Raw genomic sequence first — 23,597 nt, forward strand, 5'->3', positions numbered from 1 at the left:
TGCGGTCTAGCAAAGCTTTTGGGAAGGCATGACGTCTGACGAGAACTTTTTTGCACAGAGGCTATGACGCGTATAGGCTTGTACATGATCAAAAAGAGTTTAACAATTTCAAAGAACTAGTTTTTCTGGCTGATAAGAGACGCCGTGGCTTTTCCAAGAGCCTCATGTACCATGTTTCGGCTGCCATCTTGGCCGTGTCATGTTCTGCTGTTGTATGACGAGCTTTCAGTTGACGTCAGATCGGCTGTGTCTACTACGTCTGGGGTTCAAAGTCGAACGTAATAGCGTAGTCTTGGAAGCGTTGGCGGTACCCAAATTCTGGGCGATTTCGGTATAACGCGGCAGCTATCCATGCAGGTACTGGAGATCGGTGTGGCTGCGTGGCTGAGTACAATGATCTAATTGGTCTATGAATTCGATGACTAATAAATAATTGTGGCTGGAAAGCCGTCTACTCCACGCCTTTGCCCTTCAGCTTCAAATCCTCCGGGTCATGTGGGGCATCGGCAAGCTTGCCGGTCGACTCTTTGCCGGTCAACAACTCAGTAAAGACCTTTTGCAGCGCTTCGATCGCCTCTTCTCCAATCTGGTAATGTACAACCAGCCTGCCACTACCTGTCCTTACTCCGTACTTTTCCGCTAGCTCGATGAAGCTGTTGCTTTCGATCTGGTGGGCCGCCAGGTCCAACCAGACCATGTTTGTGTCTACCGGGTATTGCAGCTTGCCTCCTAGGTCGGTCCATATCTTCGCAACCCTCTTCGCGTTCTTGTGAGATTGTGCGAGTTTTCCGCCCAGGAACGTTTCTTCAATGGCGACGCGCATCGGAGCAGCGACCACACCAGCCTGGCGCAGCCCTCCGCCAATTGACTTGCGGATCCAGCGGCTGCGTTTGATGAAAGCTTTCGTACCAACAAGGAGACTTCCAATGGGCGCACCTAGGCCTTTGCTGATGCACAGACTGATACTGTCGAACTCGGCACAATATTCCTTTAGGGAACCGGCGCCTGCAGCGACAGCCTCCCACAAACGCGCACCGTCCAGGTGCATGATGATACCATGTTGGCGTGCCCAAGCAGATATCCGCTTGACTTCAGAAAGAGGCATGATGGCACCGTTTAGTGTGTTTTCAAGAGAAATCATGCGAGTTGGGCAAGAGTGCACGTCATCTGAGAGTGTCGCGTACTTTTGAATATCTTCCAAGGTGAGGTATGTGCCATTTGTCGCGTCGAGAGACTGGACCATGGCCTGAGACAAGGTAGCTACACCTCCTGCCTCGTAGTTGACAATGTGCCCTCTCCGGTCGACAATTACGGCATGTGGAGGACAGGTGAGGTGTGCCCGGAATGCAACCTGGTTGCCCATGGTACCCGAGAGAACAAGAAGCCCGTCTTCTTTTCCGCTCAAGTCTGCAATGAAGCGCTCAAGGGAGAGTGTAGTAGGATCCTCCATGAAGACATCGTCAAGCAGGGTGCATTGCTGAATGGCCTTGAGCATGGACATGGTAGGGGTTGTGTGCACATCCGAACGCAAGTCAAAGGCGGCCGGGTTCTTTTCACTACCCCAGGCTGTGCCGTCGGAGGGCATGTCATTGGGCACAGTCTTGTTGCCCATGGCAGAATACTGGTCGAATTCGCCCATCGCGAGTCGTGCTGTTGTATGCAGGTTGCGAAGGGTGGGGTTCGCGGGGCGGGCAATGGATGCGGCGACGGCTCGAGTATTCGCAGTCAGGCTTGTTCCTTGGTGATGGGTGAGGTCAATTGGACCGGACGTGGATGGGACCACGTACTGAGAAGGCGCTGTAGCGGGTATAAACGTGTCCGCGGCATCGCAGGCTATGTCCAAAGTTTGATAGGGCGTGTGCGGCATCTCAAGAAGCGTTCGGAGCCGAAGATATGCGGCGGCTACTTTCTCGATACGGAACGCTCTCGACTCCGATTCGCCCACGCCTCGTCTATTCCCGGTTCCCCTTGGGAAGGCGACCACCTAACGTACATCGTACTCGTCACCCGCCCAGCTGATTTGCATGCCATTACCTACAGAAAACTGACAGTATGCACTCGTGCCCTCTTCTCTCGCCATGACTAGCCAACGAAGGCCCTCCCCTGCCTGATGACCCCTCCTTTAGCTTACAAAACATGCCAACAAACATATATTGCAGATCCGATAGCAGGGAAGTGCTGACAACTCTGAATTTTTATCTCTCGCTTCTCAGTGGAAATAAAACATCTCGACGTTGTGATTGCGGGACTTTCTTCCTGTCTTATTTGACACCAGCCTAGCATGTCGCTTGTAGTTGGCAGCAATGTGGATACACGAAAACTATTATTTTGGGTTCATACATCACACCATATCATCGGATCTATATCCGTCCGTATTACATTGAAAAGGTTTCTGGATCATATCGACCATCGGTCTACACCATGCACGGATACCATTACTCTCCGCTTCTAAGCGCTGCCCTTTTGCATTGAGTTCGGCTTGCTGTCATTTAGCACTTACTTCTTCACACCCTTTCGTCTAGTATCTAGTCTAGTTCAACGCCACAGGAGGAGAAGCGTCAAAACGATAGACCCAACTGATCAGATGATACGGTTAACCGACTCTTATTTCGACTTGAAATGCCTTGACTGATCCAGATTCAGCTCTAGGGAAAATAGACTTATATCAACTACGGTGTTGCCTATAAATGAGCCTAGATTGGTCGTAAATATGTTCTCCAATCTTACATCTACCAATCCAGCATCCAAACCTCATCATACCTTTACAAATACCAGAAGCTGAGTGCAATAACCAACACTCTCCTAAGCTGCTTGCGGTATCAATCCACATAGTTCTCGACCCCGACATCGATGCGTTTACACCACCAATCACGCCCTTCTAAACCTACCTAGAACCTACGACCTTCAACAGGCAAACTAGCCATACATGTCCTATCCCTGCAATCTGGAAGTAACTCCAACCTCTAAAACAACATTCTGAGTTCACACCGGCACGGTTGCCCTTATTGGCGTCGAACCGGACCGGACCGGTTGTGGGTGAGGTGCATACCCGGTTTTGTTTCCCTTTCTCTTCCGTGATAATCCAGGGTCTTGCGTATGTAATGTATGTGGAATAGTGGGTTGCTTATCGGTTCGAGGCAATTGGCTCGATAGATGAGCCTGGAGCTTGTGTATGTGGGTTGTATTGCAGGGGGTGATGGATAGGGTTTGAGATAATTCAGAGGAGGGTGTGTGGACAAGTAAAGAATGAAACGTCTTTATTTGGGAATTGAGGTATTGTATCATAAGTTTCTGACGGTAAGAAAACGTGGCGACGATGAACACGCTGGGATTATCTCATTGGAGGAAAGACGAGAAATGCGGAATTGGTGAAACTGAAAAGTTTAATCCGAGATTAACAGAAAAGACAAGAGGATAAAGACAGTTGATCTATGGTATCTCCTAATTTGGTTGCAAGATGCGCCTTCCATAATCCACAAAGCAAACAAGCAATAATGGTATGTAAACAAGAAATCATCATGTGTGCACCTTCTCTTCCCCATCCCAGCACTCTCACACAGTCCTCAGCACACTCACCCCCACCTTCTCAGCTAAATCATAGATGGCAGCAACCACGGGATCAACATCCACACTCTTGATCGGAACCCGATGCGCGCCCGGCCACTCCACCAGCGTCGCAGTCCCCTTCTCACAATACTCATTCAGCAACTTTCTATGCAATTCCAGCCCTGGATCCGCCAAACCATGGACATGCAGCGTCGGCACCCTAAGCGTCGCCTCCTCATCCACCTCCTTGCAAAACTCAAACCCCTCTGATATCTTGCCCGCACTCACCAGCGTCTTGCTAGTTAGTAGCCTGGGATTGAGATTGGACAGCGGCGCCCTTCCCGCCAGCAACACGCCAAAGCGCCACTTGATATCTGGGAAACCGGTGAGCCCCGGTGTTATCGGCGCCGCAGGACCACGCTTTTTCGCTTCATTCTCGCGGGCCTGTTGCTCAAGCAGCAAACTCGCGGATAGTTTTGCGCCCTGGCTGAAGCCCATGAGGCCAACCCACTCGCCCGTTCCGCCCGCAGCGTCGTCGTTTTGCATGGCGGTGCGCATGGCGTAGCCAATCTCCTCGATGCACGTTTCCTCGTCGAGCTCAGGGTGCGAGGGTAGCCAGCGCAGCCACCGCCGGAAGGGCGCGTAGCTGCTGTACACGTCAACGACATCGGGGTGTGGGTCGCAGAAGAAGGGCGCGTCAACCCATACGAGGCGGAACGAGTGTTGCAGATGGCGGATTAGGCATCGTGCTTGCGCTTCGAAGATTGCGGCGTTGACGCCGCCGCCGTGGAGACAGAGGATGCGTGGGAAGGAGCGGTCGTCGGGCTTTACCAGGGGTATTTTGGAGGCGGATTGTGAGGGGAGCATGCTTGGGGAGATGCTGAAGAGGTGGACTTTTGGGGAGGGGAAAGAGGGCTGGAGAGTGCAAGTTCTCACTGTAGAGGGCAATTATGGCGAATCGCAAGCATCACATGTACGTCTTACGGCTACGGGGGAAGGCCGCTCGGGGGAATATGCGGCTCATTTTTAGCCTGCCGCAACAGCGTTGAGAATAGGCATCAAAGTATTGAGGGCAGCGACTTGCGGTGGGCTCGGAGTCCGGAGCTGGGGGCCAGGGTAGGCCTAATGTCTTCTCTGCATGACACTTATGCTGTTAGACATACAGGCAGTTTTGTATGGATGTAGACTAGGAGTATTGTAGAGTCCGGCATATTGTCCGAGCTTGACGAGGAATGATGGGAAAAGGTATAGCGACAAAGGCAGCAGTGACAAGGAAGCTTGTTAGATAGGGCGGGGAACCGCTTCGGCTCGGAATTGCACTAGTAACGTCTATGCCTCGATTACGATAGTACGCCCCCCGTCATGAGACATAGCGCAGGTACTTGGGTAAAAACCGACTCCAGTCCTTTCAGCGTGCTAGGCTGACCTACAGTCTTCTGTCAATCGTTTCTTAAGCCTGTAGTAGACTGCTGTCGTACGAATAGATAGCAAAATTACAATAGGGTTGCCGCCTCCATGCCTGATGCACTGGAGCCTTCTATTGCGTACCAGGAAGCACAGCCACCACCACATTTATATCTAGGGTTTTACATTTGGTCAGAAATTTAATAAGATGATTAGCAGAACGACATTGCGCTCTCCGCTACACTACGATGGATCATTTTCAATACGAGCCACTTGATGCCAATAGCAACCACATACGTCTACTCCGCTTTTCAGCCGAACCCGGCAGTCAGCCTAGCTACACTCTGCACGAATTTGACCTCAATGAATGCCCTCCATACGAGGCTTTGTCTTACACATGGGGACCTCCACTTCCAACGCGTATCATCACCTTGAATCAAAGACCATTCGAGATTCGGGAGAATCTGGCAGACTTCCTTGACCGGATGCGAACTGGCATCACTCTCCTCGATAAGCATGACTGTCCTCTACCGCATCCCAAGTTTCTCTGGATAGATCAGCTTTGCATCAACCAGGCATCCGAGAAAGAGAAGTCGCACCAAGTTCGACGCATGGCTGAGATATATAAACAAGCGCAGCGGGTTATTGTGTGGCTAGGTCGCGGTGGCGAGCAGAGTGGCAGGGTAATGCGTCTCATAGCGGATACGTGGTTCGCGGATGAGCTTCCCGCTGAAAATATTCCTCCAAATTCTCCTCCAAATCTTCCTCGGGTCGGTCTTTGGTCTGCTCTGCACAATGAGCACCGAGATTATCTCGATCGACTTCTCAAAGATCGCCACATCGTGGAAAACCTACTGCAACAAGCATATTGGAATCGGCTCTGGGTCGTCCAGGAATTTGTACTTGCCAGAGACATAGTGCTTGCTTGCGGTTCATGTGCCGTCACGCCGGCCGCTATCGAAAGATTGAGATCAATTTCTTTCTTACCGGCGGCATTCAGATATCGTCAAGATTATTTTATTACGATTCCGGAGCCAGTGCGTAACCTTTTTGATGCGCAACGCGCCAGATTCAATGGTAGGACTTTCTCACTACCTGAGTTACAGTTAATAGCCCTATTACGTAACTTTTATATGCGGAAATGCGAGGACCAGCGTGATAGGGTGTATGGTTTACTCGCACTGTGTAATGAAAAAGTCGACATTGTCGTTGACTACTCGAGGCCAATGGACGCAGTATTCCGTGAGGTCTTCACTACGCTCATCTATTTCAAAGGCTATGAGGAGGAATGGTTTGTACAGCTCGCTAAAGATATGGGCGTCAAGCAGAAGCGTCCTGCGCCCAATGGAAGGTGGCATTAGTAGGCTTCAAAGGGAGTGTCAAAGTGGATACTGGCTGCAGCTAGATCTTTGGCAGCAATTTCTCAGGTATTGATTGAATGCTAGGTATGTTTGGATGCAAGTCCAGGGCAATTGCACGGATACTTGTATTTTTCACTAACCAATTAGCTTACTTCGTTACCTCACAACTACAGGTATATAAACTTGCAAAATCGACTTGCCGAAGGTTCAAAGTGTAGAATTGCCTCGCTACGGGATGGTTCTCGTGACTGAGCGATTGACATTAGTACCTATGTAAGCTGCGGTGTAGGCATCTCTATAACCCGCACCGCAGAAGCATATCAATGAATCCTGGGATTGCCACTCAATATGAGCATACACCTTCTGGGCAAGACCGAGTCGTCATGTGATGATCCCAGCATCGTTTGTTATCGCATCCAGTTGACTGTTGCTAAATTAGGCTTAATATCGGAACTGTATGTATTTTGTTCTGGCCAAACAATCAACCCTTACACTCCTTAACCATCCCTTCAATTATCAATACATGCCGTCGATCGTTCAATATCAATCCTAGCACTCAGGCCCATTCATATTCAGGGGACTAATAGTCTCCTATACTTCCAAATATGTCCCTTGAAATAGCCCTACCCCTAAAAGTGAGCAGTTCATCAAACCTTGTTATCTTAGTTTCACCTCTTTATGTTACGGTCTAGGCAGCTGTTTTGGATGCATTGGCAGCATACTGGGAGAGAAACTGGGGGTCGTTCTCGAACTCCTCTTTGACCTGTAAATTTTGAGTGAGTATTGTAACTTATCATAATAGAGGCAAGAGACTTACAATATCGAGACCACCAACAAGCTCACCATCAGCCCACAACTGAGGGAACGTAGGCCAATCGGCAAACTCCTTCAAACCCTGCCTGACCTCGTCATCGGCCAATATGTTGAAGAATCCATAGCGAATTCCCTTCTCGCGAAGAATGCTAACCGTTTGTCGGCTGAAGCCGCATTGGGGTGCGCTTGGTGTGCCCTTCATGAACAGCATGACGGGTGCAGCCTTGACGAGCTCTGATAGTCTTTGATGCAGCTCCTCCTTGCTTGTCTGTTGCTCGCCTGCAGTCTGCTCGGGCGCAGTCTTGGGATCCTGTGCGCTTGGTGTGTAGCCCGCAAGATTCTTGCCTGCACTATCGCCATTCTCTTGGGGTCGTGTGACGGATTGCGCGGGAGGTAGACTTGACTGGCCGCTGCCGGCGCCAGCATGCTTTTCGACTGCTGCTCGTACTTTTGAGGCATCAGAGCCCGAGACGGTCTCTAAAACTTTGCCATCCTTCTGTAAGACGATGTATGGGACTGCGGTGACATCGTAGGTCTCGGAGACTTCTGGCAGCTCTTCGGCGTTGATAGAGAAAAAGGATATCGGTGCGTCGGCCGGGTATGTACTGGCGAGTGTCTTGAGGACAACTGACATTTGCTCGCATGGCTTTGCCCATGGTGCGTTGAAGTAGATGACGGCGAGTGTGGAGGCGGGGAGGGCGGAAATGGTCGACTGGAACGCCGTCTCGTCGGCGATCTCTTGCAGGGTAGCCATTGTAAAGTAAGTGTGGATTGATCAGAGTAGACCGTGAATCTAGTGCAGGATGTATAGTACAGAGCAAGTCTATAACTGCGAGGCCAATCTGATTAATATTTAGTCGCCGCCCTGCAGAGGAAATCACGTCAGAGGGGCGCCGAACTGCGGAACTGCGCACCCCACTATGGGCGGCGTTATCAGATCAACCGGCCCAACTGTTTCTCCGGTCCCGGTTATCGTTGGAACTTTTTGTTTCCGCCAAGATTTCCAGACCAGCATCTCGAGCACCGCAAGCAGCAGAACAAACAACACCGCCAATATGCTCAAGCAAGCGTATGTAGAATGAGTCGCAGATTCTCAATGATTAACAATCTCTAACAATTTCCCCCAGCAAGCCCAAGAATGCCCGCGCCAAGCGCGAGATGAAAAAGCGCGAACCGCAACAGCACGAGAACCCAAAGACTACGCTCTTTGTCTCGGGCCAAAAGACGTCGCAGATCCTCAAGCTTGCCGTCGCCGATCTTACCACTATCAAGCGTCCCTTTTCCGAGCGCTTCACCAAGAAGAACGACATTCACCCCTTCGACGATGCCTCTTCGCTCGAGTTCTTCTCTCAGAAGAACGATACCTCGCTCCTCGTCCTGTCGCTGCACTCGAAGAAGCGCCCACACTGCCTGACACTCGCCCGCACCTTCTCATACAAGATGCTTGACATGCTCGAGCTCTACATCAACCCAGAAACATTCCGCACTCTGCAGCAATTCAAGAACAAGAAGCCCTCGATTGGTCTCAAGCCCATGATTAGCTTCCACGGCACCGTCTTCGAAGACCCCAACCAGACAAAGTACACTCTAGCCAAGAGTCTGTTTCTGGATTTCTTCAAGGGCCAAGACACAAACGAAATCGACGTCGAGGGCCTGCAATACCTCGTCTCCATCTCGGCCGAAGAACCCACCGACGAGCTTCCTAACCCACCCATCCACCTGCGCTTCTACCTCCTGCGCACAAAGCGCTCCGGCCAGAAGCTGCCGCGTATCGAAGTCGAGGAAATGGGCCCACGCATGGACTTTACCCTCGGTCGCGAAATGTTCCCTGACCCAGATATGCTCAAGCAGGCCATGAAGACACCCAAGGGGGCAGAGGCTCGCACTAAGAAGAACATTGATATGAACGCCATGGGTGACAAGACGGCCAAGGTCCACGTCGGCAAGCAGGACTTTGGCAACCTGCAGACAAGGAAGATGAAGGGTCTCAAGCGTGGTCGTAATGAGGATGACGACGATGAGGAGGCTGGTGTTGAGGACAGCGCAAGCGAAGACGACGATGAGGTGGAAGAGAAGACACCCAAGAAGATGAGAGTATGAAGTGTGACAAGGACGTACTTACTGCATGGGCGGCGTTTATCGGAATCCATTCCTGGCGTTGAGAAAAAATGTTGAGCGAGACTTATACCATTTGAGTCATATGGACAACTTGCGTCCCTGGGAAAGAAAAAACAAAATGAAAAGCTTAATCAAAAATCGTGCGCGTTCTCATCATCAGTCGTTAAAATGTCGTGAATTGATACGGAAAAAAGAAATACTTTATCAGTGCTGCAGCATAATTCTACTCATCATCTGGCTCATCAGCCAGCAGCCACTTCGCCCTACATTTCACCGCTGCAGTTCTAACCTCTCTCTTGCCATCGTCCAGCGCAGCAATCAATCTTCTGACCACCTCCCTCCTATACTTGACCAACGTATCCTCCTTGAACTTATCCGCTGCAAGAAACAAACACTTGAGCGCCGCTACCCGCACACTTGGCGGCGGAGGCGGGCCCGTCTTGCCATCCTTGACCACAATGGCGTTGGCAAGAAGACGCGAGATGAGTGCGCCGGCGTGCTCTTCAAGTACAGCTGGCTTCTCGGCAAGTGTGCTGGTAAGCGTACCGATTGCTGCCTCTTTAACAGCATCAACGCCTTTGAGGTCGAGGGATTGAAGGAGCAGTGTAACGAGTTGACCGACTTCCTCGACTACAATGTCAAATGGCATCCATCGTAGCGCTCCGCTGAGTGCAATCAGGTAGTTTGGCTTCGTTTGAGCGTCTGCGTCGCGGAAAGTGGATGTGATGTTTGGTACTAGCAATGCGAAGCTCTTGTGCTTGTGTAGGCCAACAATCTGGCAGTGGTTCTCTTTGGTCAAGAGATCATCGGGCTGCAGCAGTGTGGTGAAGCCTTGGGCTACTGTGCTGCCGTACTTGGGGTGTGACAATAAGGATAGCAGTGTTGGGTACAGTGTATTCAACGCTGGACTGCTGCGTAGTACAATTCCCTTCAGACAAGCAAATATTATGCGTATCCGTGGCGGGTCTAGCTTCTCCGGGTTCAAAAGATCGAAATTTGCGATAAGAGAATCCATGCATGTTTTGAGTGCAGCCGAAGTGTAGTACTTGTTGATGATTAGTGACATCTGGCGGAGCGATGCTGATCGAACTGGGACAGATAGTGTGGGTTTCTGGACGTATTCTGCGAGAGAAGAAACAAGTAGTTGCAGTTCGCAGGGAAGAGTTGTATCTTTTCGGAAAGACGCGAGGAGATGTGTCGAAACGATCATAGTCCTGTCGGCCTCCACGCTTGAACCGGCATTGAAAGGTGGAAGTTCGGCTTGTGGTGTGCCACGGAACAGTGTGTATAGTTCTGCAGCAATAGCGTTCTGCTGATCGGTGGGTAGGTGTCTGATGATCAGGTTGCAGGTACGACCAACAAGATCTACGGTTGTCTCGTCGTTGAACGCTGCCGGATGTGATTCATCTGAGCTCGATACGCGCTGGATCAATGGTAGTGCAATGTCCTTGTAGTATGTCGAGCTTCCCGAGCCTTCAGACAGTTTGCGTTCGCCCTTCTTTAGCGCATACAAGATTGCCGAGAGGAGTGCAACAATGTATGTGGAAGTGGCACCCTGCTGCACCGCTGCGCTGAATTTGTTCTTGAGGCGTATTATGACGGTATCAAAAACCTGCTCTTCGCTAGCGAGCTTAGCAAAAGCTTCGAGCACGGTAGAGTAGCTCTGAGGTCCGCCTGTGTCTGTATCCGGTAGCTGGGCCAGGAAAGCTGGGAAGGCCTTATCAACAACAACCTGTGGCTTCTGATGTGCGATTTCGACGATTCCGTTAATTGCCGCCTCCTTGACCTCATCTTTCCCATATGATTCTTCGTGAACAACAATTGTGTGAAGCAATTGAATAATCCTGCCAACATCCTCATCGCTCAAAAGTCCACGGGTTTTGGATAATTGGACTAGACCATCAAGACACACTAATCGGAAAGATACCTCCTTGACAGGCGCTGTTTCGAGTCCATTCAGCATCACCTCCAGGGCTTGGTCTCGGAACTCGGCCAGCGAATTCTTGCCAGCTTGTTCGCCGCCAGAACCTATGTTCCTCCAGTCACCGTAAACATCAATGTTGGCTTTTACCAATTGGACAAGAACTTCCAGCAAACCTCGACGCTTGGCCATTGTGTCTGCTGTTTGAAACAAGAGGAAGAGGTTGGGCAGAACACCCGCGAGGAGAATACTAGTGACTTCTGGAGATACGTTGGCAATGCTTTGTAGGAACCGTGCGGACGCTTGTGATTGCTTTGTTGGGGCATCCTCAAGGTGTTCATTGCATTCCTTGATGACCGGTTTGAGATATGCGTTCAGCGATCCTGGGGTACCCTGTGATAGGGTTTTTGCGATTGCAGCCAGGGCTTTGAGCGCCTCTTGGGCGAGGTCCTCCTCTTGCACATTGAGTACTTCAAACTTTAGAGCGTCCCACAACGTCACGGCATATAACGACACTGTTTTTGGTCCGTATTCTTTCACACAGGCAGTGATCGTCGTTAGCACATCTCGCTTTGTGTTCATAGATGTAGAGTCGAGCTTGTCTAGAAGCGCAGGGAAAGCATACGGGGCAAAATCGGCCGTAGACGAAATGCAGTCCCGTAGTCGGTCCTTGAGGTCCTGAGCGGTAATTCCGTATGGGTCGTCGGGAGGTGGTCTGAATGTAATAGGAAAGTAGTTGAATACAGCATCGAACAGATCTTGGGCATCACCACCAATGCTCCACTCAGTCATCGGGACCCTCAATATCGAAAACACAACCATCAAGTTCCGAGGATCTTTCTCTCCGTCAAAGTATGATATGAAGCGTGCCATGAAGTCAGGTGTCGCATCGTGATGGGCTCGAAGAACCTCGCGGTACTTTGCCATGAGGGTATTTATGAGTTGTAATACCGGATACCGCTCACTTTGCTGTTTGTACTGGCGTAACGGGTGAGTGTTGGAAAGGAGTGCCTCGACTATGGCGACGACCCGTTGGTCATCCCACTTTCCGAGCTCCTCGAGTGCCATCAACGCCTTTGCGCATGATCCTAGGCCTTCGTTGTCTTCGGTCCGGGAAAGGGTAAAGTCGCATAGCAGGTTTCCTGAGGACCAAAATTAGCTCCATATTTCCGACTGATGTATCGCCTCATCTTCATGCCGATATGCCGTCAATATCCCGATCTGGTTCAAACAAGATTGTAGGAGTCGCGACGGCTCATGCATGTGTGGATGCTCGGATATCTCATCGGAAGAATAGTTTTGATTTACGTACGTTGCTGCAGGGACAGAACCTTTTGTGGCGTGGCAGCGAGTACCTCTGCAAGATACGACATGGCTGTAGAAGATTAGCACTATCCATACCAAAACCCCAATGATTCCTTACTTTTAGACCGTGTCGCGCCATCTTCACTGTTCAAATACTCTCCAAGGTCAGTGACCAAGCTGATCAGCTTCAATTCGCCATTCTTGAGTCCTGTCCACTATCAGCACGCCATGTCCCCCACATCCCCGGTGCCCCTCCAGAAAGCCTCATACATACGCGTGGCGCTCGCCTGAGCAGTCGCAGTCGCCTCCTTCTTATTCTTGTCAAAATCTAGCAGATACTTCTGAATATCCGACATTCTCACGTTCTGGCAGTTGAGAGGCGGATATCAAAAAGTGTGGTTTAACAAGTCGCGAACCAAACCCACACACACTCCCGCCATGACGTTACGGAGTTGCGGAGCTGCTGATTGGCCGGTATCGGACGGTGGGGCACACGCCCGCCCGCGCGCAGAAAAAAAAGTTGTAGGAGGACCATTCGGCAAGTGTGAGTAAATTGAGCATTTTTTAAAAATAGTAAAACAAGAAGTGCCGCTGTTCTAGCAAAAATAGTGGCCGTTGTATAAATATCGTTTTCCTGGGAGACCCAGCCTTTCACTTTCCCCCCAGATTTCCAACCCCCATCCCTTCCCCAAAAAGATTTTACCCCACCATGGCCGACGACAAACCCAACTGCAAGGTCGTTCTCGCCAACAACATCGCCAAAGGCCTTCTTGACGAGGTGCGCGACGGCTTGGCCAAAATAGGACGCAAGCCCCTCCTCGTCGGATTCCTGTCCAGTGCCGATCCCGCTGCACGAGTCTACGCAGAATGGACGGGCAAAACCTGTGTTGAAAAGTGAGCAAACCATAAATCTTGCCAGGCACTTTCCCAGAAAGAACATCCCCATGCGACCTCCAAAAAGCAAAAAAAAGAATGTGAGAAAGGAAGAATCTCAATAACTAACCATGTCCACCTCTCCTAAAACAGTGGCTTCTCCTTCGAACTGCGCGAAACCCCCCGCGACAACCTCGAAGACGCCCTCCTCGACGCCAACGCCGACCCCTCCGTCGACGGCATAATAGTCTACTACCCCATCTTCGGCTCGCGCCAAGACCAGTACCTCCAGCAAATCGTCTCCATCGACAAAGACGTCGAAGGCCTCTCGCACCGCTACATCTTCAACATGTACCAAAACATTCGCTTCCTCGACGAGCCCCTCAATACCAAGAAGAGCATCTTGCCGTGTACTCCGCTGGCGGTGATCAAGATACTAGAGTATCTCAGGATCTACAATACGATTCTGCCGTATGGGAATAGGCTTCATGGACGCACGATTACGGTGATTAATCGGAGTGAGGTTGTGGGTAGGCCATTGGCCGCGCTGCTGGCGAATGATGGCGCACAGGTGTATAGTGTTGATATCAACGACGTGCAGGAATTCACGCGCGGTGTGGGGTTGCGCAAGAGGCGGCACGAAGTTGTCGAGAAACCCGGTTGGACGCTGAAGGATTGCCTGCCACTCAGCGATGTCGTGATTAGCGGTGTTCCTGGTGACAAGTACAAGGTACCGCTTGAGTTGATGCGTGATGGTGCTGCGTGCATTAATTTCTCGAGTGAGAGGAATTTCACGCCAGAGGTCAAGGAGAAGGCGTCGATTTATGTACCGGCGATTGGAAAGGTTACGATTGCGGTTCTGCTGAGGAACTTGCTGGTATGTTTACTGCAGACCCCCTCCTCCTGGTTGGAACTGTTTGCTAACGATTGTCCAGCGTCTTACTCAAAACAAGATCGATGCCGCTGCTCAAGGTGTAGAAGAAAAGTCCTCGGCAGAGCCAGTTGTTGAGTCGACAGCCTAGCCTGGCCATCTCTCCCATTCTCCACTACAAAAAAGATTTCCCTTTTTGATACCCTTAGAAGGCAGATATGCCAACCAAAAAAGCTGTTCCACTCAAAGTATTTTCTGTGAACTACTCCAAACCCAATGCTCATATGTTTCCAAGGTACACGTTCAAGTTGTCATGCGGCTCAGCTGCTGTCACCACAGCGAAAGAAATGTCAGTACTCATCAAATCATACGACGAGCTTAGTATGCTGCCTCAAATCAAGTCTCACGACATCTCAGTACAGATTGGTCAGGATGGTCGAAATGGTGGCAAAGCCAATTGAAGCCAATTAATCCGTATTTCTTCATGCAGTTGCAGCTAGAATTAGAAATAAAAAAGAACATTCAGACGAAACCTCCCAAGCAAACAATACATCATAACCTGAAGAAGCCCACGACACCTTGGCTATGCAAAATCCCAAGATATCACAAAAGATACAAAGAGATTAAACCCCATCATTACATTCTCCAAGCACCCCGTGCTGGGGGGTGATTAGGGCGCTTCCGGTGGCATAGGAACCGGCACGCTTTCAACCTTGATTTCGGTCGGTTGAGGCTCGTACACGTCACTCTCGGCCTCTGGTACTGGCCTCCTCGGCACAGACCTCTCTCTCTCCTCGTAGTACACATACTCTTCAGGGCGGCTGTTGTACCTGTGTGGTGGTGGTCTTTCGTATTGTACTGGAACGTATCCATAAGGTTCTGGTTCGTAACGAGGTTGATGGGGCATGTATGGCCCACGTTGTCTGGGGTCGCCTCGCACGCGAATCACTTCATACTCGTGGATGGGATGACCGTATTCGTCGACATAGACTGATTGCGGCCCACGGGGTTCATCATATCGATATCGTGGTGGCGAGTATGCAGAACCGTGTGAATGCATACGGTCTTGCACTGATACATAACCACGTGGATGGCGGCGTACATGTGGATAATAACCGTCATCTTGCCCGGGCTGGTCAATGCTGTGCTCCCTTGAGTAGTCGGGCTCATAGTCAGGTTCAGCATTGGGTTGTGGCGTCTCTTGTTGATCAAGACGACGACGTTGCTCCTCGTATCTCCTGCTCTGCGACCGACTCATGCTGGACCCGCGGCCATATGGATCGTCGCGAGCGACGCTCATGTAACGTTGGTAGCGAGAGTGCCCACGGTGTTCATAGGGGCGATCTCGGCGACGTTGGGGTCCAGGTCTTCGTGGCGGCGGGCCACTCGGCCCAGCCATAGGCATACGATGTCCGTTGGGTTGATAGTCATCAAATCTAGAGCTATTGGAAACGGTTGATGGTGCTCTAGGATGTGGTGGGCCTAGTGGACGAATTGGTGCGCTAGCTTCAGCTGGCACAGGAGCGTCTGGAGGTGGAGGCGTGTAACGAGATCCTCCCTCATTTTCATGGATCGGTGCTGGGGGTTCACCTTCTGGTTGCGGTGGTGGCGGAGGCTGGGGAGGCTCGTTCTCTGCCAGGAACTTGTCTGCTGCAGATTGCCCTTGTAGTGGGCTAGCATCCTGCGGTGGACGCTCATTCATGTAGCGGTACTCAGGTCGATGATCGTCTTCTTCGTAGTACCTGACCGGGCGTGGATACGCACTGTACTCTCGGCTGCCATGACTTCCTTCGCGCGGGTGTGCGTAGACAATATCTTCTGGTGGTCCGTAGTATCGCTCTTGCTCCCGGAATGCTGTTCGACGACCAGTGTATTCGTCGTATGCAGGGCCCGCATGAATAATCCTAGGACTAGGAGCATATTCTACGTACTCACGTGGGCGGTGATACCCATCATCCAGATGATCTCTTGGCATCTAAACAGTAGTCAGTTTTCGGTTAAATTTAGTCAAGTATCTCATGTAACCTACGTAGTAGCGATGTTCGGCATAATGGTGTTGCCTACGCTCTGCAGGTGAGCCCTCTCTGTAGAACCTTTTCGTATTCATAGAGCTTGGTGGGTCATTGGCTTCGCTTGAGAGAGCAGAGCGATGAGGGTCATACCCAGTGTCCGGTGGTTTTGCAGGCAACGAAGTATTAGCTTCTGGACCTGTCATGATCGAAGAAGTGGGAGGTCCTCCTGACTCGCCTGGAGCATGGATTGCACCAGACGTCTTGTCCGTGTCCTTGGGGCCAGAAGAAGCAGGCGAGGCCAACCCATGGCTATTAATCACGTCAATCTTGGGCAGGGGCATTGGGAACAGGCTGGGGAAAACCGTCGCAATCATGAGCAGTTTCTCGTCATCCATACCTGGAGCGTGAATCAAACCGGAGATGAAACGCTCACTAGGTAGCTCGATCATGTTTTCTTTCCAATCGAGCCTTGCAACTGGAACTCCGTGACCAGGAATGGGTTGCTGGTATGGCTGGTGCTGATTCCGGAAATGTGTCATCAGGTTCAACACAGTATACGTAATCCTTTCTTCGGACTTGGAGTAGAAAGAACTTGTGGGATGGTGTGCAGAACCAATCTGGCAGGCTTTGCATGAGAGCCCTGGCGCATTTCTCAATGCTTTGGGAATCTCATGATTGGAAAGGGCATCGATGAAGTGATTCAAGTTTGGTTCGTGGTTGAACTCTACATGAAACTTTGAGATGACACGGTGGAGCAGCACATAGACGCGAAGGCTATTCGGCATGTCCTTGATACCAGAGGTACGCTTCCACATGTCCTGTGTCATTTCGATGACGGTACTTACTTGCTTGTCAAACGAGCTAGTGCTTTGACCAGTATCTTCTGTACCATTAAGAGCAGTCTCAGGCATTCCGTGACCGGGCGGTGGCATATTGGGAGGAGGAGGGGGTGGTGCTATGGCATTATTGATCATTGCTGGAGACGTCAAGTAAGGGTTCTGGGCAGCATATCCTGGGGGACCCATTGCCTGATGTGAGTAAACATCCACCGGAGTCGCATACGGCTGTGGATACTCCAATCCATTCATCGAACCAGGAGGCATCTGTGGCGGGGCAAATGGTCCTGCATATTGGTTTCCATAGTTGTAAGGCCCGGGACTTGCCTGCGGGAGGTGTGTTGGCATATGTGGGGTCGCTGTCCCCGCGCGGGAGTATCCACCGTAGTAGCCGCCATACCCACCTGTGGTTGCTGCAGGGTGATGAGTGAGGAGTAGATTCTTGACAGACATAGGGTCAGGATGGAAAGGTGGATCCTCGGGCCATTCGGCTTCTCTCCAAGCAACCACGACATTCCCGGAGCTAAAAGCGGCTGTATGTTTGGCTCCGTAGTGTTGAACGACGCCTTCAAAGCCATAGTACTTGTTATTGTGTTCGCAACCACTGCCATAGCAAAGGAAGATGTCCTTGCGAAAGGGCTCTGTCAGAGGCTTGATTTTGTTGTCGTATACCCACTTCATGTTTTCCAGGACTAGTTTCGGTCGTGAATCTGCATTGTCAGTAGAAGACGGTACTTTTTGGGCCTGATGAGTGGCATCGCTTTCTGCTTTCTCGGCGTAGAAGGTGTGCCGAACATGCGCAAGGAGGTCGGCTGCAAACTTTGGGCTGTTCTCGTGAGTTACAGATTGGCCGTGATCCCAAACCCTGTTGATGTATTCCTCGGCAATGGCATCAAGTCTATCGCGGATAGGGCGTTGTGTTTCTTCCCAGTCCCGATCCATGGCTTCCTTGGCCTCTTTAGAGTTTGCATCCGGATGGCGGCGGTCCAAAGATTTGGTGGGTAGAGAAGCAGCGCGGGACACGTGGTCAGCCTCTGCTTGTTGGGCCGCAGGAAGTTGGGCTATCAAGCGGGGTTGCAGCACACTCCATGCATAGTCGTTCATTGGCTGCGATATCTGGATAGCCGCCTTGAAGGAGTCCATGTGGCGCAAGATGTTTGGAGCAATTGGAGGATCCATTAGCTGACACCGACGTTCTATGTCGGTCTTTCGAGTCGCTTTGGCTTCGTTTGCATCGTGAAGATTTCTCTGACCAGATGGAGTAAAGGCCTGTGGTGGAGCTGTGGGGGGTCGCGCCTGGGCGTGCTGGGATGATGGGGCTACGGCTGTTAGGTTGCGAACTGGAGGGGTGCTGTCAAGATGTCGAGACGCATTGCCATGTCTGGCAGCAAATGAGACAGCAGAACCATACTTACTCGCTGGAACCGGGGCGTGAATTATAGGAGAGGGTGTTCGGTGTGGGGGCGATTTGGATGGATTGTTGTTGTGTGACGTGGCGGCATGTGAGGGAGCTGCAGAGACAGCGCGCTTCGGCCCTGTTGTATGTTCTTCCATGGCCTGGTGCCTCGCCTCCCAGCGCTCCCAATTTTCGGCGACCTTGATGCGCTCTTTGCCTCTGGCGCCAAGGCCTTTGGACCACTCTTCGGCGGCTGCAGGGCCGCGGCTGAGGGCGTCGTTGAGCTCGAGGGTGATTTCGTCGACGTGCTTCTTGTAGTAGTACTTTGCAATCTCGACGTGAGCCGGCGTGGTCGCAGACTGCAGCATGTAAGCGGGCACGTAGTGCTGGTCGTTTGTGAGGAGGGCGAAGGGCAGGGCCGGGCGGAGAGCAGAGGCTGCCGAGAAGAGAAGGCTCGCGTCCTGGGAAGTCAGTGGCGACTCTTGTGAGCGGCGGGAGCTACTCTATACTCACCGTCTGGCACTGCTCGAGCAGACAGGGTCCGCAGGCCCTGATGGCAAAGGGCCAGATGACGCGCACACCAGCAGGACCAGGGCCCTTTTGCCAGATGCGCTCGCCTGGAGAGTGAGCATCAAGCTTGTTACAGAACTGGCATCTCTTGGACCAGGCCAGCTGCCACATCTGCAGCTCCGTAAAGCCCGGAAGAGGCTTTGGAGGCTTTGTACATAGTGCATTGCGGGCAGAGGCCCACAACGATTCAGACTTTAGGAGATGCAGACGGCCAGGGCCCGACTTTGAAGTCGAGGCGCTGCGCACGTCTGTGAGATAGCAATGAAAAGATCGATTGACCTGGATCAATCGACCGAGATCTGCGAGCGAACAAAAGGAGAAGACGTGCTGCCACAGCTGTGGTGGCAGCCCTGCGCAGCCGGGCAGAGAGCCGGACAGCAGCAGCGAAGGGGATGAGGCGCGGCGGTTGCGCTTGCGAACATGGGCATGGGCTTGGGCATGGTTGCGGTGGTGGTTGTGGTGGTGAGCGGGAGCATGATGCTCCTCGTCGACATCATCATCCGCCTTGCGCTTTCCCAGCGGCGGCGGCAGGACATCGCCATCAGCCTGGGAAGCGGCCGGGGGCGGGTTTGGGATTGCGTCGGAGGAGTAGAAGTCGACCGACGACACTACACTCGACTCGCGGTCCTCCATGGTGTGCTACAGCCGTCGACGTGCATGCCAACCTAGACGAGCGCCATGATGGATGGGGGGGTGATGGGGGTTGTTGGGGCAGGCTAGAGACATAAAGGCACGCAGCAGGCGGGAACAGCAGCGCGCAGCGCGCGTGGAGCAGCGTGGTTGGGAAAAAGCGGTGCGGCGGGTGTGTTGTCGGGGGCTAGGTGGAGGGTTGTCGTGGCAGAGTGGAGGTGAATGGGCCGGCTAGAACGCAGCTAAGCAGGCGAAAGTGGCTGTCAAGGGCGCGAGGCTGCCGTTGCCGCCTGCACGCAATTGCCAGCAACGTTCCCCGGCTGGCCCATTTGCACAGACACCAAACTGCAAGCGTGAGAACGCCTCAGCCTGCCATGCCAAGCCATATGACATAGCAACACACGGCCCTGGCACCCAATGCCATACGCTTGCGGGATACATACGCGTACAGACTCTGAGCTGTCCACCACCACCGTGCTACTAGCTGCCGCTGCGCTCCTTGTGCTTCTTCCTCTCTTCTTCTCCTTCTTTTCCTCCTCTTCCTCCTCTTCCTCCTCCTCCACCTCCTCCACAAGCTCAGCCCATCCCTCTTTTCCCCTCTCCTCTCTCTCCTTCCCCCCCTCTCCCCCTCCCCATAAACTGGAAACTCCCAGCCTACGACATCCACTCTCCCCCTCCCCTCCCCCCTCCACACTCCGCCCACCATGGCCACGCTCAACACCTCCAGCAATGGCCCAAACATCACAAAGAGCTACCAGAATGTCGTCAATTCCCCTGCTCCAACTGGCCCCCAGGCCAGCTCCCCCACATATGGTCAATGGGCTGTCTTCACAGTAGCTGCCCCGCTCGTCAGCGCCTTCCAGCACGACAGCGGAAAGGAGAGTGTCCTCAAGGTCCAAAGTACTGGAGGTATGTGCAGTGGCCTGAATTCCTCAATTGCTTCCTCCCGTGTCCGGAGCCCGGGTGCCCAAGATTGGCAGCTGCCTGACCGCTGCTGAGCCGTCAGCCCAAGCTCGGATATCGGCGCCTCATCCAGCACCATCCGTGCCAGGAACCCGCAGTCACAACAAGTCCAATTGCTGATTTTCTTTGCAGAGGGTGAGCTGACCGACCTGGTCGATGAGTTCTCAGAGGGCCGCATCCAGTTTGCCTTTGTCAAGGTCAAGGACCCAAACTCGTCACTGCCTAAGAATGTCCTGATAGCTTGGGTAAGTTGGGCGCCGAGACTGCGGGAAACACATTACTAACGTACACGCAGTGCGGTCAAGGCGTCCCGGAGCGGACAAAGGGCTACTTTGGCAGCCACCTTACGGTTGTCTCAAAGCTTTTGCATGTATGCCTGATCATCCCCGAGCTTTTACCGCTAGATATCTAATTCTTCCAGGGATACCACGTCCAAGTCACCGCTCGCTCCGAGGACGACCTCAGCCCTGAAAAGATTGTCCAAAAGGTTGCAGACGCATCTGGCGCAAAGTACTCTGGAGGCGGCGCCATCCCTTCGTCTCGCCCCCCACCTCCTGTTGCGAAGAAGCCTGTATTCACACCCACATCGATAGGAGGCGCAGGCTCCGGCTTCAACCCGCTAGGACGCTCGCGCGCGCCCGCTCCCAAGGCCGATGAAGACCGTGATGGCTGGGGCGCCGATGCCCCGCCCGTCTCCAGGTCGCAATTGGAGAAGGTGGGCACTGCCTACACGCCCACCAAGGTCAACATGGCCGAGCTTACCGCAAGGAAAGACGAGTCTTCGTCAAACGACCGCCCCGAGGTTGTCAAGGGTGCATACCAGCCAGTTGGAAAGGTTGACATTGCCGCTATCCGAGCTCAAGCAAAGGATGCCAAAGACGACCGACCGACTGTAGTCAAGGGCGCGTACGAGCCCGTCGGCAAGGTTGACATCGCAGCCATTCGTGCAAAGGCCCAAGCTGCTCCCCCGTCTCCTGGACCTCCCAAGGAAGAGGAAGATGAGACGCCAAAGTCGCTCGCCGAAAGGTCCGCAGCCTTCAAGTCGCAGCCCGAACGCCTTACTAGCATGCCCAAGCCCAAGGTTGCCAATAAGTTCGCCGGCGCCAGCGCATTCACAGGCACAAAGGCTCCCACGCCTGGAGGTTTTGGTGCAAAGCCCGCAGTCCCTGCGCCCATCGTCGGCGCAGCGAGCAAGACATTCGCTGATGAGGGTGGAAAGACACCTGCCCAAATTTGGGCTGAGAAGAAGGCAGCCCGCGGCGAATCTATTTCAGCACCTGCTCCCGACGCTGCAAGTCGTCCTAACCCCCTCCAAAGCCAGCCGAGTGGAGGTGGTGGCTGGCAAAGCGGTTACTCTGGCAAATCATGGGCGCCCGTACAGACCACCCGAACAGGCCCATCAGGTACTGCCAACCTCAACGAGCAGCGGACGGGAGGTTCGCCACCACCACAGCAAGCAGAAGAACCCACTTCTCCTTCTGGAGGTGTAAACTCCCTCAAGGACCGCTTCTCAGGCGCTGCCCCAATGGGAGCCCCAAGCTCTCGTCCTGTGCCTGAGCCCGTGGCGGCTGATAGCCCACCGCCTCTTGACAACTCGAGCAAACCCAACGCAGGCATAAGGGGCGGTGTTTCTCTGCCCGGCCTTCCCAGCCGACCTAAGCAGCCAGAGTCAGAACCAGAAGAGGAAAAGGAGGAAGTCCCCGCAACTCAGCACCAGCGTCTGCCGTCCCCGCCTCGGCGGCCCCGCAGCCCATCTCCTGAGCCTTCTGGTTCACCTGTACGCATCGCCATGCCCGTTGCACGTGGAAGGGAGCCAGAAGAACTTGCTCCTGCAGAGGAAAAGGCACCAGCTATGCCTACTCGTTCGTTGGATCAAGCAGCCCAGCAGGCCCGTGACATCTCACCCGAGCCCAAGGTTGAGGCCAAGGATCCCGCTCGTGGTGCCGGTGCTGCTGTTGCTGCTGCCACATTTGGCGCTGCTGCAGTAGGTGGTGCTGCTATTGGCGCCGCTGCTGTTGCCTCTAGTCACGATGACGATGAGCCGGCGGCCGCAGGCGGCTCTGGAAAGCGTGCAGTCATCCTGTACGACTATGAAAAGGCCGAAGATAACGAGGTGGAGCTACGTGATGGCGAATATGTCACCGACATCGACATGGTAGACGAGGATTGGTGGATGGGCACCAACTCGCAAGGCGAGCGTGGTCTGTTCCCTGCCAACTACGTCGAGCTAGTTGAGGGTGGTGATGCTGGTGCTGCAGCTGCACCGCCACCACCCACGCATCCCTCAGCAGTGCAGGAGCCAGAGCCTGCTGTGGCGCCCCAGGCTGCTGGTGGTTCAGGTCCTACCGCGACTGCTCTCTACGACTATGAGGCCGCAGAGGACAACGAACTGAGCTTCCCTGAAGGAGCTACCATCACCGGTCTGGTAAGTGATATCGGCTCTGCTGTTTCTACTGTTCGAATATATGCTGACAGGTGCCATTAGGAGTTCCCCGACGAGGATTGGTGGCTCGGCAGCTTCAACGGCCAATCGGGTCTTTTCCCTGCCAACTACGTCGAGCTCAACGAGTAAGGATGCGTAGAAAACAGAAACTAGCCTCCATGTATCATTTCCATTCGCCCACGCAGGCCTATGGTTTGCTTCATGTTGATGAGCTTGATCATAAAAGTATAGGTTTTTTAGCCAGAAATAAGACTATCGATTTCGATGACGTCCCTAGTTCACCTAACTGGATACCGTGGTTCGTGAAAAAAAATGCGTGGTAACTCTTCCTCCTACACATGCGATGACATTTGAAGGCTGCGGCCATAATACTGATATGTACATGATCACACTGGTACCCATGGTCGTGATTAGTGCATAGCCATACTGCCTACATCTAGGCCAATTACCAACGCCTTAATGTATCAGATTGGTCTCGTTTGCGAACCAGAACCCCGCCTATCTTTGACACGATGTTTGCGGTAGCCACATACAC

General features: G+C 52.8%; 9 protein-coding genes across 9 annotated transcripts; 4 read left to right on the plus strand and 5 right to left on the minus strand.

Moving 5' to 3' along the window:
- Positions 1-451: 451 nt before the first annotated feature.
- Positions 452-1,827, minus strand: COCCADRAFT_97233 (uncharacterized protein; the record flags this gene model as incomplete). Its single annotated transcript, XM_007714494.1, has 2 exons — positions 452-1,737; positions 1,788-1,827. 2 exons carry the CDS (start codon positions 1,825-1,827, stop codon positions 452-454), a joined length of 1,326 nt encoding a protein of 441 aa, XP_007712684.1.
- A 1,725-nt stretch (positions 1,828-3,552) lies between these two features.
- COCCADRAFT_37122 (uncharacterized protein) lies at positions 3,553-4,413 on the minus strand (the record flags this gene model as incomplete). The annotated part of the gene is made up of 1 exon (XM_007714495.1): positions 3,553-4,413. One exon carries the CDS (start codon positions 4,411-4,413, stop codon positions 3,553-3,555), a length of 861 nt encoding a protein of 286 aa, XP_007712685.1.
- Positions 4,414-5,198: 785 nt separating this feature from the next.
- COCCADRAFT_26585 (uncharacterized protein) lies at positions 5,199-6,311 on the plus strand (the record flags this gene model as incomplete). Its single annotated transcript, XM_007714478.1, has 2 exons — positions 5,199-5,987; positions 6,057-6,311. The coding sequence occupies 2 exons, from the start codon at positions 5,199-5,201 to the stop codon at positions 6,309-6,311; spliced, it is 1,044 nt and encodes a 347-aa protein (XP_007712668.1).
- A 688-nt stretch (positions 6,312-6,999) lies between these two features.
- COCCADRAFT_37123 (uncharacterized protein) lies at positions 7,000-7,878 on the minus strand (the record flags this gene model as incomplete). Its single annotated transcript, XM_007714496.1, has 2 exons — positions 7,000-7,074; positions 7,129-7,878. 2 exons carry the CDS (start codon positions 7,876-7,878, stop codon positions 7,000-7,002), a joined length of 825 nt encoding a protein of 274 aa, XP_007712686.1.
- Positions 7,879-8,179: 301 nt separating this feature from the next.
- On the plus strand, positions 8,180-9,224 carry COCCADRAFT_37124 (uncharacterized protein; the record flags this gene model as incomplete). Its single annotated transcript, XM_007714497.1, has 2 exons — positions 8,180-8,193; positions 8,252-9,224. The coding sequence occupies 2 exons, from the start codon at positions 8,180-8,182 to the stop codon at positions 9,222-9,224; spliced, it is 987 nt and encodes a 328-aa protein (XP_007712687.1).
- A 241-nt stretch (positions 9,225-9,465) lies between these two features.
- COCCADRAFT_5384 (uncharacterized protein) lies at positions 9,466-12,824 on the minus strand (the record flags this gene model as incomplete). The annotated part of the gene is made up of 4 exons (XM_007714473.1): positions 9,466-12,305; positions 12,476-12,538; positions 12,587-12,676; positions 12,743-12,824. The coding sequence occupies 4 exons, from the start codon at positions 12,822-12,824 to the stop codon at positions 9,466-9,468; spliced, it is 3,075 nt and encodes a 1,024-aa protein (XP_007712663.1).
- Positions 12,825-13,177: 353 nt separating this feature from the next.
- On the plus strand, positions 13,178-14,363 carry COCCADRAFT_26589 (uncharacterized protein; the record flags this gene model as incomplete). The annotated part of the gene is made up of 3 exons (XM_007714479.1): positions 13,178-13,362; positions 13,495-14,218; positions 14,277-14,363. 3 exons carry the CDS (start codon positions 13,178-13,180, stop codon positions 14,361-14,363), a joined length of 996 nt encoding a protein of 331 aa, XP_007712669.1.
- A 519-nt stretch (positions 14,364-14,882) lies between these two features.
- On the minus strand, positions 14,883-19,659 carry COCCADRAFT_97216 (uncharacterized protein; the record flags this gene model as incomplete). The annotated part of the gene is made up of 3 exons (XM_007714498.1): positions 14,883-16,187; positions 16,242-18,917; positions 18,970-19,659. 3 exons carry the CDS (start codon positions 19,657-19,659, stop codon positions 14,883-14,885), a joined length of 4,671 nt encoding a protein of 1,556 aa, XP_007712688.1.
- Positions 19,660-20,360: 701 nt separating this feature from the next.
- On the plus strand, positions 20,361-23,191 carry COCCADRAFT_37128 (uncharacterized protein; the record flags this gene model as incomplete). The annotated part of the gene is made up of 5 exons (XM_007714499.1): positions 20,361-20,565; positions 20,752-20,864; positions 20,915-20,989; positions 21,041-23,044; positions 23,105-23,191. 5 exons carry the CDS (start codon positions 20,361-20,363, stop codon positions 23,189-23,191), a joined length of 2,484 nt encoding a protein of 827 aa, XP_007712689.1.
- Positions 23,192-23,597: the final 406 nt, after the last annotated feature.

This window comes from Bipolaris zeicola (assembly GCF_000523435.1).
Source record: "Bipolaris zeicola 26-R-13 unplaced genomic scaffold scaffold_82, whole genome shotgun sequence".
Classification (NCBI taxonomy): Eukaryota; Fungi; Ascomycota; class Dothideomycetes; order Pleosporales; family Pleosporaceae; genus Bipolaris; species Bipolaris zeicola.